The sequence below is a fragment of the Apium graveolens genome, chromosome 2, assembly GCF_009905375.1.
Source record: "Apium graveolens cultivar Ventura chromosome 2, ASM990537v1, whole genome shotgun sequence".
Lineage (NCBI taxonomy): Eukaryota > Viridiplantae > Streptophyta > Magnoliopsida > Apiales > Apiaceae > Apium > Apium graveolens.
Window position 1 is genome coordinate 40,027,835 of NC_133648.1, and position 18,500 is coordinate 40,046,334.

The window sequence follows — 18,500 nt, forward strand, 5'->3', positions numbered from 1 at the left end:
CTACCATATGAAAAATTGGTCTTTTGTCCATTGAAGAAAACGAAAATGAATTAAAAAGCAACAAAGGCTCCTACGCTTGCTCACTCATAAGCGGGATCACCACCCAAAAGCATGATGCCACCAGAAGCAGAACCCCGTATTTTTCTAGAGGATCTCCTACTTGTTTTAAAGCAGCTATAAAAGAGATTCTTTTACTAGAAAGAATTCAGTTCAAACGTAGGATACCTGTTCACAAGTTTTATCAACTAAATTATTGATAATTCCTTGACAACTATAAAATTATATATATATTTAATCTAAAATTAGGTCTTCTGCTCTATCAAAACCTTAAAAACTATACCAAATTGTTTAAACTATCAAGTAAAAAGTACTACGACCTAGAAGAATTAATAGTTTATTTTATGTCATAAACATGGCTAGGACACGAAAAGCAATTTAATGATAGGTAAAAATGTCGTGTTGATAGCCTTAAATTTAATAGACAATCAATGCAAGGTTAGATATGCCATACCGCTGTATCCACAAGGCCCTCTCGCCCTCCCATTGTGTGAAAGAAAAATTCAGTAGCCCTCAAACCACTATAAAATGAATTTCCAACAAATCCCTTTGCCTGCATTGTAAATTAAAGATACATAAAACCTCTGCATACAAGTGTGACGAATTTGACTTTGACTTTACAGGTATATAATAGAATACATGCAAATGAAATGAGTTAAAGTTAATGGTATATGAACAACTATTATCAACTACATAAAATCCTTTATCTCGGCCTGTATTATGAACAGAAGCTTTACTTAGTTTCCCAATCCACAAAATAAATACTTTAGTCCTTTCGATAACTATCAGGTGCTGTACATAATAATGTCCTTTATTTAATGATTCCTGTTTCACACATCTTTTCACATAGCAGATATCTAGACAAAAATCGATATATATATCAGAATCATGAAGCCACTTTCGTTACGACTCTAGTACTATTTGGTTTAGTTTCATGTTCTCCATGGGTTCCTTGAAAGTAGTAAAGAGAGTTCAAGGAGACAAGGTGTGATAGAATACGATAATATAGATTAAAAAAACTCGACCATTCCTCCATTTGTTGGACAGTGCAACAACATGCTATATTTTTTAAATTGATTTTATGGAATTCTTAAGAGGAAACTTCCATACAACGATATCTTATCTTACAAAGCAGTAACAAACAAAAAATGTTAAACATTATTGCAGAGGAACATTCAAGAACAGAAAAAAAATTAGAAGGAATTTAAACATACAGCAGGTATCTTTGAATTTTTAAGGAAATGAGGTAGACTCCGATCTAAAAATCCATTTGGAGCACGTCCACCACTGACCGACTGCTGGCCAACACAGGCAACCATCTGACTGATATTGATTGGGGATCCTTTAGAACCACACTGTGACATAATAAGAGGGCTGTTCCTCCAATGCAAGCTTTTCATACAAAGCTGTCAGGTAGCAAAAGCAAATATAAGTACTCAGATATAACCATTTGTCTGACAAAAATCAGATGATAAAACCACCATATTTATATACATAATAGCTTTATGATCCATATCAGAATGACCACGTGAGACTAAAATAAAAATGAGTATACACAACAAAATATCAGCGCCTGAGTTGTATCAGATGTGTAGTAAAGCAACCTATTTATGAAATTGTGCAAAACCACAAAGTCTACTAGACAACAGCATGTCAGGGAAACAATCCTTTCATTAAAAGATTAACACTGCCAACTGATATGACCATTTCATTCTGATCTTTTCAAATTCAGATGTTGCATTAGACAGTAACTTTAATAAATTATTGGAACTAAAATACCAGATACTAGCATACCACTTCATCTGCTTCAATTTAAGACAATAGATCTTGCAAATGAAATCATCAAACAGGCCACATGTTAGCTATCCTATCAATGGTAAACTTCTAAAGGCAATATGTGCAATTATTTCCTGGAACAATTTAGCAAGGCACAAGGAAGTTTCTTCATTATAATTACTTGACCAACATTCACAGTTACTAAACAAGCAGCGAACCATGCTTTTTACGATAAAAACAATAAACTTGCACATTATCGTTGTAAATGGTAAACAGGCCAGCAAAAGCCCACACAAACTTTACAATATCTCACGTCAAGATCAGCAAACTCGTTTTTTGAATTTTTAGCCATCTCCTAAAGATTTTTGTAGCAAGAATCTTATTCACATTTTATGCAGGATGTCAACTGGAATCGGTTAAAGAATGCATGCCATGCTTCCTGACACTGTAGGGTAATTGCTTATTTTACAGGTAAAAGTTAGCTGCCATACAGAGGCTCTTTCAAAATTGTTGCCTCTTTCCACACAGAGGAATGAGCTAAAGTTAGTGTTCCATATGCCGAACAGGAGATAGTTTAAGTAGTTATTAATTATTTAGATTTAGGTATATTATATTTGTAATTTAGTACACGTCTTTTGACTAGGCATTTTAGGATAAATATATACCAGAAATATTTAATTTGAATCTAGATAGTTATTGTGTATAATTTCTTATTATCCAAGATGATGTGTTTACACTTGAGGAGACATATTCGTCCTACTTACATAAATTCTAAATATTAAAACATTGCTGAATACCTCATAGAATTTATATGTGTTTCTACTGATTTTTCGTGGAGATGAGTTCATCAGTTTTAAACCATTTCTGAACGTTGTCCTTATGCATCAATCTCTCTTTTGAGTTTTGGTTTTATCTATCTAATTTTGGCAATTGTAGTGTCTAAACTTTGGATCAGAATACCACTTCTTTCAGAAGAATGTGAATACACTCTTTGAGGTCTAATATTCTTAATGAAACTTCTAGCCACAAGCATTGTTTATTCTTCATATGTTTGCAACAACACTATTAAGGTTAGGACTTCAGAGGAAATTAGTAGCACAAGCTCAGTAGTAGTCTGATTAGAAATTCAACTGATGCAGTTTATTATAACTTAAGATAACCTGTGAGATTATTATATTAGCGAAAGAAAAAAAGATGCATATAAAATCAATGAACAAGTTATAGTAGGAAACTGGTGCCAACACATTGGTTGCAATGGACAGACAGAGGTGGACAATATCAGATAATCTGATAGGTCAAAAGGTGCAGATAGCTGACATGCCCAGACAACTATTTATTACTAACAGCCATTGTTGCCTTTTCATGATTTTACCAATCAACTAAGATGGCATATAGAGTTTATCACACAAAACAGATATGATAACTTATTTAGTTTAATTGACCTACAGAGGATTGGTGTATATATGCATAACCATGAGATGGCATGTCCTTAACAAGACGCCTCAAATTTAACAATACAAGATAGATATGTTTGATTCCATAGAATGTACAGACTAAATATTTACCTTGGCAGCTTCCCCTCGAATATCATTTAAAACTTTGGCTATCAGAGTTTCTAATGTCTGAGCAGCATCACACCCAGGTAGAAGTTCAATCTTTCCATTGTTGTACTTATTAATCAATTCATCACACTGTACGTTACCATCAGATATTTTACCTTCTTTATCTTTATTTAAAAGATCCCCTGGCTGAACGTCATCAATTCCAATTGAAAAACCGTGATTACCGATCCACCGTGCACTGTAACAAAATAACAATCTGATCTAAGGCTCATGCAAAACTAAATATGTATCGTAAATAAATACACATTCTTTATATCAATTATGCTGCTATTAATTTCGATAATAGAAACTCCCATGTTTGTCACTACTAATGCAAGTATCTGAAATCAAACTCATGAAAGGCAAAAGTCTAAAATGGATTTTTAACTATGATCAATACAGTAAAAAAACAGTGGGCAGTGTTTTTAGTAATGGCTAACAATAAAAATAAGATATTAAACTTAAAAAAAATTGATCCAGGAAGAATAATTAAATAATCTGCACTGTAGACAAACTCCAAAAAGTTAAACAGACTTCGAAATAACTTCCATTAATGAGATATGTTGAATACCCAAGACCCAGCAGCGGTGATTGGCATGAAACTAAAGAGACATAATATAACTTATTCAAGTATGATTAAACTTTAACGAGGCCCATTACTAGTCCACATGTGTTTGTTAGTAAAGTACCTCAGCTTGGCCAAACGATTCATACATACAGAAGCGGCATGTGCTTTGTAGTCCCGGAGAAGAATCGAGTACATACCATCTTTATTTCCATTACCTGTTATGACGTCTCGAAATTAAGTATTAAGAAAACCAAGAAAAATGTAGGGAAAGAAAAAAGCTGTAACATTTTAACTATTGATGGCACCCTTTACACAAGCAAGTTTCTCATTACAAGTGAAAAAAATACTTCCCGAAGGCCAAAGCCAGCAAAGCAACTAATAACCCCAGGGTAAAAGGCTGTAAGTAGTAAAAGGAACTTGTATCTGATATGATATCAACCAGTTCTATTGAGAAATTGAGGTCCTGCGCAATTTGGTTAAAACAGGCACAAGACACTGCAACTGACTTGTCAGGAAAGTAGATAATAGTCTGTCATATTCTGTAGTGAGGCTAAGGGTCAGTATGAGTAGTAAGGGCAAGGTAGTTTTTTACTTGTATTACTAGTGGGAGTCTATAAATAGGGAATCAATTGTAAACTTTCAGTATGTTAAATATTAAGATTGAGAACACAGTTCCTGATAGAGAGAACAGCATAACATTTTAAGTTTAGTAAACTTGAAAGATAGTTTAACTTATTTAGAAGAAAGCTATCTCGTCTTCCTTAGTGATCAAAAGGGAAGAACTTGTTTGGTCTTATAGTCTGCGGGGTTAGGTATTGTAGTCTACAGGGTTTTAATATTATTACTTCAGAACATATTGGATTCTTAACAAGAAACAGTTTCACATTATCATTAGGACCCAATTCACTATGTGAGCAATTGTATAAACTATAGGGTTGTATAAAAGGTGCTCCTCACTGGGTAACGCTATTGTGTGTAAAGAATTCAGTACTAATAAGTTTTAAAACAGTGCAACAATAAGCAAGCAGTTGACGCAGCACAGGGAAATATGGGACAATAAACAGTTGCAACATTTTATAATTTTATGATATTAAAAGGAAAAAGTTAAAGCCAATAAGCAAATGAATACTTGTACATAAGAAGAATAGACTGACCTAAGGTAGCCTTCCCAAGTTGACCACTCACTAGCTCACTATTACGAAAATACACAAATCCATCATTTTCGCACATTGTCTCCCCAGAGTCGTAGCTTTTTTCTTTTACAGTGAGCGTCAGATAAACTCTCATGGTTGCATGTGGGCGTAACAAGACGCTAAATAATTGTTTACCGGTCCAGAGTTCTACCGGCTGCAAAACAGTAATCACATTCATCTCACCAGGTCCAAGTACTTGGGGCAACCAATAGTAAACAATAGTAATAGAAAAATCCGACATATCTCTTGTACATTAAATAAGCTACAAACCATAACTTGGGGACCTTTGATTTCAAGAAATGTATTTGAATGAGCATATGCTTAATGATTCGTACCATTAAGATTGTTTGATTGTTACATCTTTTTTAGGCCTATATAAAAAAATACCAAAATTAAAGTGGGGAAGTAATTTGACTATTCACTTCAAATTTTGGCCTGGATCATTCCAAAATCTTGTTAAATTCATATCATTTAGATCTAACAAATAACCACTTAACTAATGTTGAAAACAAAAGATTGTGTGTACTTTTTTCAAGGTATAGAATGGCGTACAGCAAAGCAGATAATCTAACATGTGACGCCCTGATTAATGCTCACAAAAGAATCTGGAATTACAAAGTGCAAAAACATTTACTTCACCTTGATTAATGCTGGTGTTGGCAAATCAATATGATCCATTGCATCACCCATATAGCAACACATAAGAGAAAATGATGCACGGTCATAGAATGTGTCCTTTCTTGTGATGAGAAAGGAGGATGTCAAGAAATCTTGTGTGGAAGCAACCAAAATCTCTCCATTCTTTGGTGTACATAAATTATTTTGCACCTAAAGACAAAAAATTGTAAAACATCTCAATTTAATAAAATCAGTTTATAGACATATTTAGCAATAAATTAGAACATTACATTCGATGCAGAACGAGGAATTAAATCTACCTTATCTATTTGTTTATTGTTTTTCCTTCTAGTCCTGCATCAACATTAATTTATATAACAACATGGAATTTATAATTTAATGTAGCAATCAGCTGAAATCACAACTAGATGCAACAAGCACAAAGTAAAAATAGTTATCACCCCAGCAGCTAGCGCCGATTTCAGAATTTACAAATCCTGAAACTTCAAGTTTTAAATTATTCATTGCAGGAAAACCTAATGCTTTAAAATCACACTTCTGTTTGCAGGTCTTATGGAAGATGAGGAACTAGCATTTATAGGTCACTGATACAAGATATATTGGATTAGTACTAGTAAGTACACAGATATAGTTTTGTTTTAAGATTTCGGCTACAAAACAGCGAGATGTAATATTTTATTATTTTAATTTTTCAGTGAATTATTTAACAGTTACAAAATGAGTTTGTGTGTTCATTCGCGTTTCTAACGATTCTCTAACACTATGTTTCCTAATTTGTGAATTGTGCTTAGCAAAAAAAAAGAATTGAATTTGGGACAAAATAGAAAAGTTTCAATATGCATCTTACTTATGTTTCTGAGTTTTTTAAGGAAATATAAGAAATCGAAAAATCAACAATATTTATTACTGCAACTTAACTTTGTCACTTAATCATCCCACTTTCTGAAAGATAATTTTGGAGAGAAACTGACTTATATTTAACCTCCCTTTCTATTCCTTTCTTTCCTTAAAAAATCTTGAGAACATGTTAGAGAAAATAAATAAGCACAAATCTTCCCCCTCTCCTAAAATTAAAATCAGGAACACAGTGTAAAAGATATGATATCCTTTTATGCATTCAAATGTCCTACCCTCTGTACTTTTTAATTTAACTTACTTTCCTTCTACCCAAATTCTAATTTAGCCTCACCAATTCATCAAAGTTCGCTAGAGAATCGACACCCAACTGAACCAAGACAAAAGTGTGATCTAAAGCAGGAATTCTTAAGGGCCTGCTACCATATCAATCACAAAAAAAAACTGTTTATTTAGATGTACTGTTCATCACACAATGTTCATCTAGACCTGTTAGCTTTACTTTGCACATTAACGTATTAGAATTTTAAGTTGAACACCTACAGTTTCAGAAATTTATAGCCTAAACATCCATATTATTTTTGGATAGGTAAATTTTGTGTATAAATCCAAGACATACTAGAGAGTTAGAATATGATCAGATAATTCTGTTATGTAAAAAAGACAAACTTAATTCTGATAGATAAAAACACGAACCCATATCTTAGAATTTAAATTAAATTTATTTATTTTCTTTACTCTTTTTTCTGAACCTAAGTGATTTTCTTTACTTTTAACACTATTTTTATCACTTTGCAGGGGGTCAAAATATGTAAATTTAACAACAAAATAGTAGTACTAGTGTATTCAATAAAAAGGAACCAAAATATTTTCCAAAAAATGAGAACTATTTTACTGTGTCTGTAGCTGGACCTCACTGCAGAGTGTGTACCTTAACCACTGTGCCTGAACTTTGCCTGAACTTTGTGACACGCACACAAACACACACACACATATATATACGGAGTGCCAGAAATTTACAAAATTTTATCTATATCGTTCTATTTTTACAGAACAGCCTCCATCTTTCTTAGTTTACAGGTAGACTACTGATATCGAAAAAGAATTTCCCTGACAGAAACAGATTCAGAATCAGTTGTTGATTCTAAAATATCAACTAAGAAAAGCGGGTAGTTATTCAGATTCTCTTCTGTTTGTTATTTGTATGGTCATAAATATTAATAGATTATTAACTAGTTGAGAAATGCAGTAAAATGATTGGTTAGTTACACAAATTGCAACAAAGATTACAGATATCAGTTGCTCCATTAGCAATGGAGATATTGAAATTGATCAGGTTGCTCATACTATGGATTACATAATTAAAATTCAACAAATTGTAGAGCACGGATATCCCATGTCTACTTGAATGTTTTAAGAAAATATTTTTGTTACTCCTAACGTTCATAAAAAAACCAACAATATTAATCTTTCAGCAAATATATTTCCAGAGGCTGTACTCATGAGATCCTCTTAAGCATGCAAGTTGTACCAATATCTTCTTTAAAGGTTATTAATTATGGCATGTTCTTGTACCTACTTGTGTTGCCAATTTTTCAAAATATGGAGTGGGACCCTTAGATTCGTGTTGGGTTCAAGAGTCTATACCCAAACAGAGTATGAGCAACATAACGTATACAATATACCATAGAAGTATAGAACACTATATCTTTCTTCAGAAAGTACTGTCATAAAAAACCAACTAAAAGTCCTTACCCCCATTAACATTACAGCCTCTGTCCTAGCCTCCTCGGTTTGTGGGACATGCATATTCATCTCATCACCATCAAAATCAGCATTGTAAGGATTGCAAACTGACTCATTGAATCGCAATGTACGCCATGGCATTATTCTTGCCTACAGACAAATATAGGAAATTCTAATCAAATGAGGAATGCAAACTTTCAACAACCTAATAATTTGAGTAGCTTATAAATGCATTCACCCTATGGCACATGATTGACATTCGATGTAAGCTAGGTTGTCTGTTGAAAAGAATAATATCACCATCTTCTAAATGACGCTCAACAATTTGACCAAATTTCAGTTCATCAGCAAGGCGCGTTCTGGAAGGGAACTTTAACACCCTGCAGTGCAACATATAACACGCTCCATCAATTCGATGTACAAAGGAAAGGAACAGGGAATAGAACAACGAGAATACTTACATAGATGTGCCATCAGCCAGTCTGATAAAATTGGCACCAGGGTACTTGTAGAATCCATTTCTAACACACTGCCTCAGTTTTTCTATATTATGACTTGATACACGCTCGGGATAAGTCAATATCTGGGCCATTAGAATTGGAATCGCAACCTAGAACCAATACGAGTATACAACTGTTAAACATGTAATAACTAGTGGAATTCAAAAAATCAAATAGCAGTAGAGCTCCAACCTCTGTAATCTTAAGATTAGGGTCCGGGGATATGACAGTTCTCCCAGTATATTCCACTCGTTTCCCTGACAAGTTTCCCCGAAAACGTCCCTGTTTTCCTTTTAGGCGTTGAACAAAACCGCTTAGGGGCTTGGATTCTTGCATACTTAGTGGCACTCCACGTACATCGCTGTTTATGTACCGTGCAACCTCCACTTGCAACAGAGGCCAAAGTTCCTTAAAACATTAATAAGATTAGATCAAACAGACTACAACCCCGGTACCATACCAACAGTAAATAATAATTAACCTGTATATATAAAATGGTAATGGATTCTAACTTTTAAGTTAGGTATACACTACATGGTGGTTCTTAGGCAATGAAGATACTTTGAAGATAATGTAGGACCTCGCTTGTGACTATGAGCACACTGGATCACAATCGCCCCAAACTTCTTATGCCATCTATACAAGTGAAATGCATTAAAAGAGCCTGACAGGTATTATGCACCTCTATCATGTTACAAGGGATTCCTGTTGACATATCTTCTAGCTTATAATCTTACATCAACCACTTCCAACTTCCTAGTTACTACAACTGACTGTTAAACAGATGTTTTATTCATGCAACTAAGATACACTCTGGTTTATTATCATACGCCCTATATTTCATATTTGGCATCTTCCTAAAAATCCCACTACACACATAATGAGAAGCATGAAAGCTTTTCCAATAGTCGAAACTCAATTGTGAGGGAGCCGAGCCTCTAAAGTCTAATTCGTGAAAGACGCTAGTTCCTCGCTGGTAATAATCATCAAGGTATTTGTTAATAGAAAATAATATTGATGAATACTTGCACAATTTGATAATCCCGCAACATCCTACCACCCAACCAAAAAACTAGGTAATAATTAAAAAAAAGGATGCCAAGTTATTAATTAATTCAATTGAAAAAACCATGAACTTACCAGAGCCTTGGGAGCATAACTTGCTGTAGTTAAATTTTGATGAAGAGTAGCATTTGTTTGAATTATTAGTTTCAACCTCTCTGATATGTCATTCTCATTGCTGTCGTGGCAACAAAAAAATACATGAGTAATAAAATTACAGTAGTACAAAGGTATGATACTGATTAGTACAAACTGATTCAAAGAGCGTAGAAGAACTGCTAAAGCAATTAGCTCGGTTTAAAGTCTAGTAACCAAGATAATAACTATTATTAGGTGCAACATATCTATAAAAAAATTAAAAAGAATTTCTTTAGTATAGATTAATACATGTGTCCATGTCATGGTCAATTATGGTTCTACCATTTTAAACAGACAGCAGCAAAACTCTGGTTTTTGAATTAAGTATAAATATGGAAAAAACAATTTGTTTATACTTCAAACAATTTTCTTAAGCACGCCACAGGAAAATTGCCAAAGCATTATTCTAACACATTTTTATCTAAAATTTTATTTAAACTGTACAGCTAAAGTATTATGGCTAAGCAGGGGTTTTGACTCTCTGCTCTCTTCCAGACTAAGTAGCAAAGAAATTCCAGGATCTAGGCTAGGAACTACAGAAAAAATGTCAATCAGTAATGTAAGATGATGCAGGTACCTGGAGGATATTCTAAACCAATGAACTTACTAAGCAGGCCATTAACATTTTAACATTCCATCTGCATTCCTACATGCAGTGAAACTCATTATCTAACTGGCCAATTCTATGTAACAGACTGACACATCTAGTTATCATGCCAGCATGAATTTGTACCATTAATGTTAAGACAAAAGCATTAAACTATGTAAGCTTACTTGGTGCAATACTATAAAAACAGCACACAAATACAAAAAAAACAGAGAAACAGTACATCTATTAATATGACAACCACCTAAGAGCACCGCGTAGGAAAGGACTATCACTGCTTTATTTAAGTTTAGGTGAGGTTATAGATAAACTGAAAATCAAATTGGATGCCTACTTGCACTGGATACATAATATGAGATAATACATTATTATAATGTTCAAATAATTATACAAAGTAAAAGAAAACACAAAAACAAAATATAGAATTCCTTCACCTCATTTGTCCACCGTCAACAAAGACAGAAGGACGAATAGGAACCGGGGGCACAGCAATACTCGTGATTAAGAATTTCTCAGGTCTATCACTAAGATAGAGCAAGTCGCAATCCTGTTGGACAGATAAATAAATTTAATCACTAAGAACAAGAACAATAGAATTAAGAATATTCAAGCTAAATACAGAATTTTGAACACGCACTAAATATCCCTAGGCAAACAGGGAAATTAGATATGCGTATATCTTTTTAAAAAAAAGTCATACCTTGTCCTGCATTTTCTTGAACAGAGAAAGTACTCTATCGGGGTTTATAATGGACGGGGACTTGGATCCTGTGGAATCCTTCAAATGCGATATAGCTGAACGAGATTCTTCAAGAGAATTATCTGTAACTTTTGAACGATCATGATCAACTCCCAACCCAGCCCTTTTCACCGTACCTGTAATACAGAAGACATGGAAGTTCGTGCTATTATAGCAAAAAATTCTGTAGGAAGACACTACCCTACACAGAACGACAACATAGTTCTTGAATATGAGGTTATCATCATATAAACCCGTAGAGTCTGACATGCAAACGTTTTGATATTATAAAAACAAATCTCATTTCCCTGAAAGTCTGAAACCTTAAAGACATCTGTAAAATTTATTGTAAAGTGAATGATCCTCCATTGTCCTCATCATGTTACTAAATTTGTTAACACTAAAGCACAAATCAACAATTACACATGGCAATAACATTAATAATAGAATGCCATTTATATGGCTCAAATGCTTAACATGCTAACCCTGAGAATAAAAGTCGGAAATCAATTCAAAATTAGTAGACTACTTTCTACCCTGTATAAAGACATGAATAACTCCACGCACAAAGACTCGTAGTTGAAAGCATTACAAATTAAATCATCTTCTCCCATGGATGACATCATAAACTCACAAGTTTAATACCAAGAGGTCAAGAGTTCTCTCCATAATCAACAGTTTCATGTGCTTCCTTAACGATCTACAGAGATAGTATATTGACAACCTGACCATTGCGGGACATGCAACCAAACTATCGCTCATCGTGCCCACGCTTTAAGCAATTCATACCATCAGAATTCGGAAGTTTTTTAAGCACACCTTTTGTGGATATAGAGCATGTTTTTTAAGGTTTTGCAGTACATTTTCAGTCTTCGAGGGTTTAAAGAATGTTGATTCAGACTTCAAGTATGCTGCTCAATGCTTTCACAAAGGATTAATAGTCTCAACTTAAGACGGAAAGTTGTTCAGTAGTACACACAAGGTTTTGACAAAAAGTAGATTTGGCTCAGACCTTTAATCATTAACTCATATTTTATTTTATTCCATCATCTTCTTTTTGCAGACACCTAACGTATCCTATCACTATACAGGATTTAGATGCTAAAAAATTTCACCTTTTGAAATACCGAGTAGTGTTCATATATTAGGAAAAGATAATACAACATGATTTACAAAGTTGAAAATTAACATAAAAGAATATATTGGAGTGTCAGGGGAAGATTCAAACCATTTATATATCCACATTTTAAACACTTCACTGCCTTCTTACTGCTTGCCATTGCAGTGCACTTTTTTACTATCCTTTTGAAAAGCTCAGTCTTCTTCAAAGAATCGATGTCTTTTCTCATCCTCTTTAGAAATTCAGCATGTTCTTTTTCCGGTAAAAGTATAGAGGCACAATTCTGTTACAAATAAAGAACTGAATATTAAAGCATTGAATACAAGAAAGGAACTTCCATTTCCTATCTCAAAACTTAAACTAGCAATCTCGTAAAAGTAAGTCCTCAAGACAGCGAAACATATGTATATAGGAAAGGCACTAAAATAGAACATACTTCATTTGATGATGGCCCCAAGTTACTATTTGCAATGTACAGCGCATAACTGTCAATCATAACAGTGTAATAGGATAATATTTAATTCAAGTATTTCGAACTATTAAAATCTCCTGATTTAAAACATACTTAATCTTTGGCTTAGTGGCAACATACACTGCTCAAGTGTCAGGAAATGCAGCAGTCAAGTAGTATCAGTATCTTTAGTAACAGTATTAGTAGTTGTAAGGGTAATTGAGTCATTTTAAGTTGTATTAGTAAGAATACTATAAATAGTCTCAAGTTATTACATTTTATGTTATGTTGAAATATATGAAAAGGAATATGATTCCACCACTCTCTCTCACTCTAGGTTACTTCTCGATCTAGAAACCATTGCTTTCTCTGCAAGTTTCTATCTCATCTCTTTCTATTCTGCATTTCTGAGTTCTAAACCTTTAATTCTCCCCTCTCTGTGTCTAATCTATACTCTAATTCTCTATTTTACTGCTTAATCTAGCTGTTATAAACTCTAAAAACCAAAAATAGCCTTCAAACTGTTCAGAACTCACTGATTCCTGACATCAAGATACAAAACTTCCAAATTTGCAGAACTATAATACCGGAAAGAATAAGAACTAGACTACTTTAAGTTTCTACACTTTTATGAAAGTATTTTTTCTGAGGAGAAACACAAAAAGGATAACCAGAAAAAGATCAGAACAGCTCAAATTATTTTTGGTACTCACCAATTAAAAAGAATCTCTTAAAAAATCCAGATCAAGCAACCTTCCGAAATTTATCTCTCAGCAATACAATGATTCGATTGTTTTAAAAATGTCTTCTATTTCTAATTTCAAAAATTCCAACAGCCGTAGTTTTTGTAAACTATGTCACACACGCAAATGGCATAAAACTAAAGATAGCCAAATTGTGCTGACTGCTACATTCCATTATCTGACATATGGCAAGTGACAGCACAGCGGCATGTACGCCATTGCCAGCAGAGGATGTCTAGAACTTCCCTTTCCAGCTAGAATTCTTCTTCTACATTTGACACGAGGTTTAGTCTTTTGACTTCCTAACCTATTTTCCTTGCACATCTTATATTCTTTTTATCATGTGTAACAATCCCCAATTTACTACATTTAGAAGGACAAAATACTAAAAGGAGACCTCTAATTAGGTCAGAAACTCTCGATCAATTTATGCTAAGGACGTGGAGCACGCAGACACCTATATTAGAGTCACATTAAGAAAAGCAACCTTTTGCATTGTTGTACACCACACGTTAAAGCTTTAAACTTATTTTGAAAATTAATGAGAAGCTTAGGGGTTTAATATTTAAGAGAGTATTAAACAGGTACAGTACTTTAATGCCACATTGCAAACAGATAAAAAAAAACATAGTTAAAAAGGATGGGATCCCGTAAGGAAACCAAAATAAGTTTACCTTGCAAATGCATTTTAAAATGTCCACGATTGTGGCCAAATATCCAACATTATACACCGGAACTGTAAGAGTTAAACAACCATAATGCCCTGGACAATCTCGAAAGCTTCCATTGCAGGTTGCACAAAACCCATTCTTGTTTGTAGGACCCTGAAACACAAAATAGTCCCTTAAGTGGTTTCACTAAAGAAACAAAAATGATACTATTATGGACCGAGTAAAGGGAACCGTGATTTTGATTTCTAATAATCACATAAAACAGAAGTCGGTTGACCCAACACAAAATACGAGATAACTCAATTGACATGTATTTCGACCAAATTTACCTTGCTACATTTTGTGTCATCACTTTCGACAAACTATCTATTCTAAGATAAGTCACAAGCTGTTTTCAGGATGGGAAAAGTTCAGAATTATAAATCTCTGGCTCGATTTCACAAATATTACGTATATTGTGCAAAAACTTCAGTCTCCGGCACAAACTGACAAATAGAGCATGCTTTCGAGAAACAATTCAACTTGATTAACCCTCAGTATACTATATCAATTAACATATGGAATGCAATAAGACCACAAAAAGGTAAATAACTTATGGGAATAATCAGCTAACAAAATGCATTTAACGCCTTTGTCGTTTTCAAATTTATTATTAAGCGTGACATCATACATATTAAAATTTAATCTTGATCAAAATCGATTAACAAGCATGTAGGAAAACAATTAAATCTATAGAAAGATAAAATTACCATACGAGGGTCCAACAAGCCACCCTCAACAGGCTTTTTCTTCTCATCATAATATTTATCCTTATATACTTGCACTTCCGACGATTTCAATATATCGGCTTCAGAAAATGTGGAGAACGTAATGCTTTTACTGTCCACAACAAAAATTATAGAATCAGTAATTTCGTTCCAACATAAACCAAATAAAAAAACCGAAAATACAAACAGAAGGTACAATAAAAAAATTCATACATTCTTCTAGGGCCAACATCTTCAATATAAGGCTCTTTCGTAAACTGAATAACTTCCTCTGTCTTCGACATAGCAATGTTAATGTATATATCGAAAATAACCTGATAAAAGAATCGAGATTATGTCAGTTTACACGCATAAATACAAGTCCAAACGATTACAAATATGTGCGTAAGACAACTTAATTGTAGTCTGGATCAAACGTGAACTAATCGCATGCGTTCTCTACTAAATTTCTTAATTTAATGCAATTAAACTCAACTAATTCTTGAATAATTAGCTAGGTGTGTGAGCATACATGTATATGCATATGTGTTTGTTAGTACATACCTTTTAGAGAAGTAGAGGAAGGAGTAGTCGTGGTTGATGCTGTCGGAAAACTCCTGGAGGCAAAACCCTAAACCCCTGAACTTATTATATTATATGTTGTGCGCCTGGAATTTCACAAAATAAATAATGTACATAAATTTATCAAAATTCAAAAGTAATTATGATTCAACTTAAATTGAAATTAATAATAATAATTTTCGGATGACTAAGCAATGTATATGGAAATAGGTTACTTTAGTTTTTTAATAATTACATTACATGTGTTTGATAAAAAATTTCAAAAAAACGTGTGCTCAATTAAATTTTAAAAATTGTTTAATTTAATTTATGTACATATAATAATGAAAAATAATAAAGTAAGTAGAAGTAATTTAATATTAAAAATTAACCTAAAAACTTGATATTTTCAAATATTAGAGGTTTTTTAAAAAAATACGTTAGTTTTTAGTTTTTTGCAAAAAAATATTTTTCCGTAATTTTTAATTTGAAAAATACGAATTTCCCATTTTTTTATAAAAATACAATTTTTTAACTCGATAACTTGCGATAGAGCCAAAAAAAGTTTCGGTTATTTTTCAAAGATCGTAAAATAAGTTGCATATCGGGTTGTTTTCTTTTACAAATCGCATTTTTTACAAAATATTTTCAGAAAATAGTAAAATAACGAAAATAACTTTAAAAAGTCGTTAATTTAACTTACATGCACTACCAACGGATCAAAACCGAAATCATGAAATACAAAAGATATTTCAGGTCGTGTTACTTGAAAGGAATTAAGGATTCTGTCATACGTAACTGTTAAGGGATTTCATAACACAAAATGATCGGTACTGAAACTCACACACACTACTCCACGACAAAAATCAATAAACTAGACATAAGAATTATCGGGGTTTTAAAAAGGAGGCTCAATAACATCGAAGTCGGTAAGTACATTTACACTCGACAAAGAATCTGATCAGCAAGTTATGAAATTTTGGTGTACAAAATAGTAACTAGTGACCGGATTAAAAAACCAAATTTTTAGGAAATTTCGAATGAATATAATCGAAACCCAAACTATATAAATTTAAGTCGATCTGATCAAAAACTTCACATGAAAGACTATTAATATCTTCACAAGCACTTATGACGCAAGATCTTCAATCCACGAAACACTACCGTCGCCTTCGTTGGATCTTCTCATCGTATTATTCTCCATTTTTTATTATCGGTTCTCTTCTCCGTATGTCGGTTTTTCCTCTGTTTAATTCTCAAATACTATGGTTTTAGATGTATACATACATGTTTTTATTTAGACGATTCTAGTTCGTTGTTCTTGTTGGATTTCGCGACATAAAACACATCGAAAATAATGTATGAAGTAACAAAAAACAGAAAAATATGAAACTCATCGCAGGATTCATGCGAAAAAATAATTTTAATACATAGATGAGATGTTTACCTTAAGAATGTGAGGATAAATCTGAATTATATAAGAAGAAATGTAATTTACTTGAGAAAAAACTTAACTGTTTTTTTCCTTCAGTCCGGGTCGGAAATGTAATGATCAATCTGGACTCTAGTAGAGAATGTCGGTTGACATGATTACAAATTTGCCCTCATTCCGGGTTGAGAATGTGAGGATCAATTCGGATTCGAGGAAAGTGTTGTGTTTGACCAATCGGGACTTGGATATTGTAGTTTGCCGGACCCCGAGGCGAACCCTGAAATACCTGGAAGTTAAATCGATTTTCGATGTTTCCTCTTTAATTTGAATCGTGGGTGGTTGTTTCTCCTCAAAAATCATCCCACAATCACTACTCCTCCTAATTACAGCAGTCACACACACACACACACACACATGTGTGTGTGTAAGTAATTGTTTTTATTTAAACAATTATTTTTTTCGTCAATTTTTGTCTTGCCACATGGCAAGAACGGTTTTGTACTCTGCCCCTATAAAAGGATTCCTCTCATTTCTCTTTTTTCACTTTACCCAAACCAAACCAGTAAAACTTTCCTTTTCTCTCTCAATTTTCTGATGGAAACGACGATTTTCGGTTTCTCCACAACTCACGCTTTTGCTGCTTCCGTTTCTCCTCACGTGCGACTAAACTCTTTCTTTATTTTCTTTTCTTTACTTAATTATTTTTGATTTTGCGCATCAGTCCTTGCATGCTTATAACTGTTTGCCTTCGAGTGGTGTCTTTTGCTTTGGTTTGAGGGTTGTGTTAATATGTTTTACGTATTTTATGTTTAGGTTGAGTTTTTGGATTCGGTTTTGGGTGAAAAGGGGGATTAATGTGTTTTGTTTTGTTTTTGATTTCTGAGTTTGTTTCGATGTTTTTGATGTTCATATGTAAAATTAGTGTATGTATAGGCGAAATGATTATGTTTTGGTTGTTGATTTTCGTGGTAAAATATTTATGGTGTAGGTTTTTGTTTTGGGTCTGAATTGATGGACATGTTTTGGGCCTGGTTAATTTTTGTTTGTGGCTTGGTTTGATTTGGTAATTGGTAGATATAGGATAATCATGATAAGCTAGTTCGGACGAGAGATGTATAATAGGGTTAGAATTGCATTGCTGGTCCGAACTTGCGAGTTATGATAAGACTAAGATAATTTGCCTAGTCCATACCATTATTAAAAGATAAAAATTGTAGGATTTCAGACTAACCCACGTTACTCTTTATAGGTATATGGTCTGAACTAAGTCAACTGCCAAAATGTACCTCGTTTCC

General features: G+C 33.4%; 1 protein-coding gene across 1 annotated transcript in view; it reads right to left on the bottom strand.

Annotated features, from left to right (window-relative positions):
* LOC141707317 (DNA-directed RNA polymerase III subunit 1) overlaps nt 1–15,901 on the bottom strand; it is a 28,174-nt gene extending 12,273 nt beyond the window's left edge. The window contains exons 1-18 of the mRNA XM_074510407.1: nt 15,777–15,901; nt 15,447–15,547; nt 15,216–15,345; nt 14,470–14,619; nt 12,710–12,884; nt 11,443–11,618; nt 11,177–11,289; nt 10,076–10,175; nt 9,128–9,343; nt 8,897–9,045; nt 8,674–8,815; nt 8,445–8,585; nt 5,835–6,023; nt 5,157–5,349; nt 4,124–4,217; nt 3,399–3,633; nt 1,272–1,463; nt 512–610 (exon numbers count right to left, since the gene is read on the bottom strand). Coding sequence (XP_074366508.1) covers nt 512–610; nt 1,272–1,463; nt 3,399–3,633; nt 4,124–4,217; nt 5,157–5,349; nt 5,835–6,023; nt 8,445–8,585; nt 8,674–8,815; nt 8,897–9,045; nt 9,128–9,343; nt 10,076–10,175; nt 11,177–11,289; nt 11,443–11,618; nt 12,710–12,884; nt 14,470–14,619; nt 15,216–15,345; nt 15,447–15,517 — 2,565 coding nt within the window. The 5' untranslated portion in view covers nt 15,518–15,547; nt 15,777–15,901. The remainder of the gene's footprint in view (nt 1–511; nt 611–1,271; nt 1,464–3,398; nt 3,634–4,123; nt 4,218–5,156; nt 5,350–5,834; nt 6,024–8,444; nt 8,586–8,673; nt 8,816–8,896; nt 9,046–9,127; nt 9,344–10,075; nt 10,176–11,176; nt 11,290–11,442; nt 11,619–12,709; nt 12,885–14,469; nt 14,620–15,215; nt 15,346–15,446; nt 15,548–15,776) is intronic.
* Nucleotides 15,902–18,500: the final 2,599 nt, after the last annotated feature.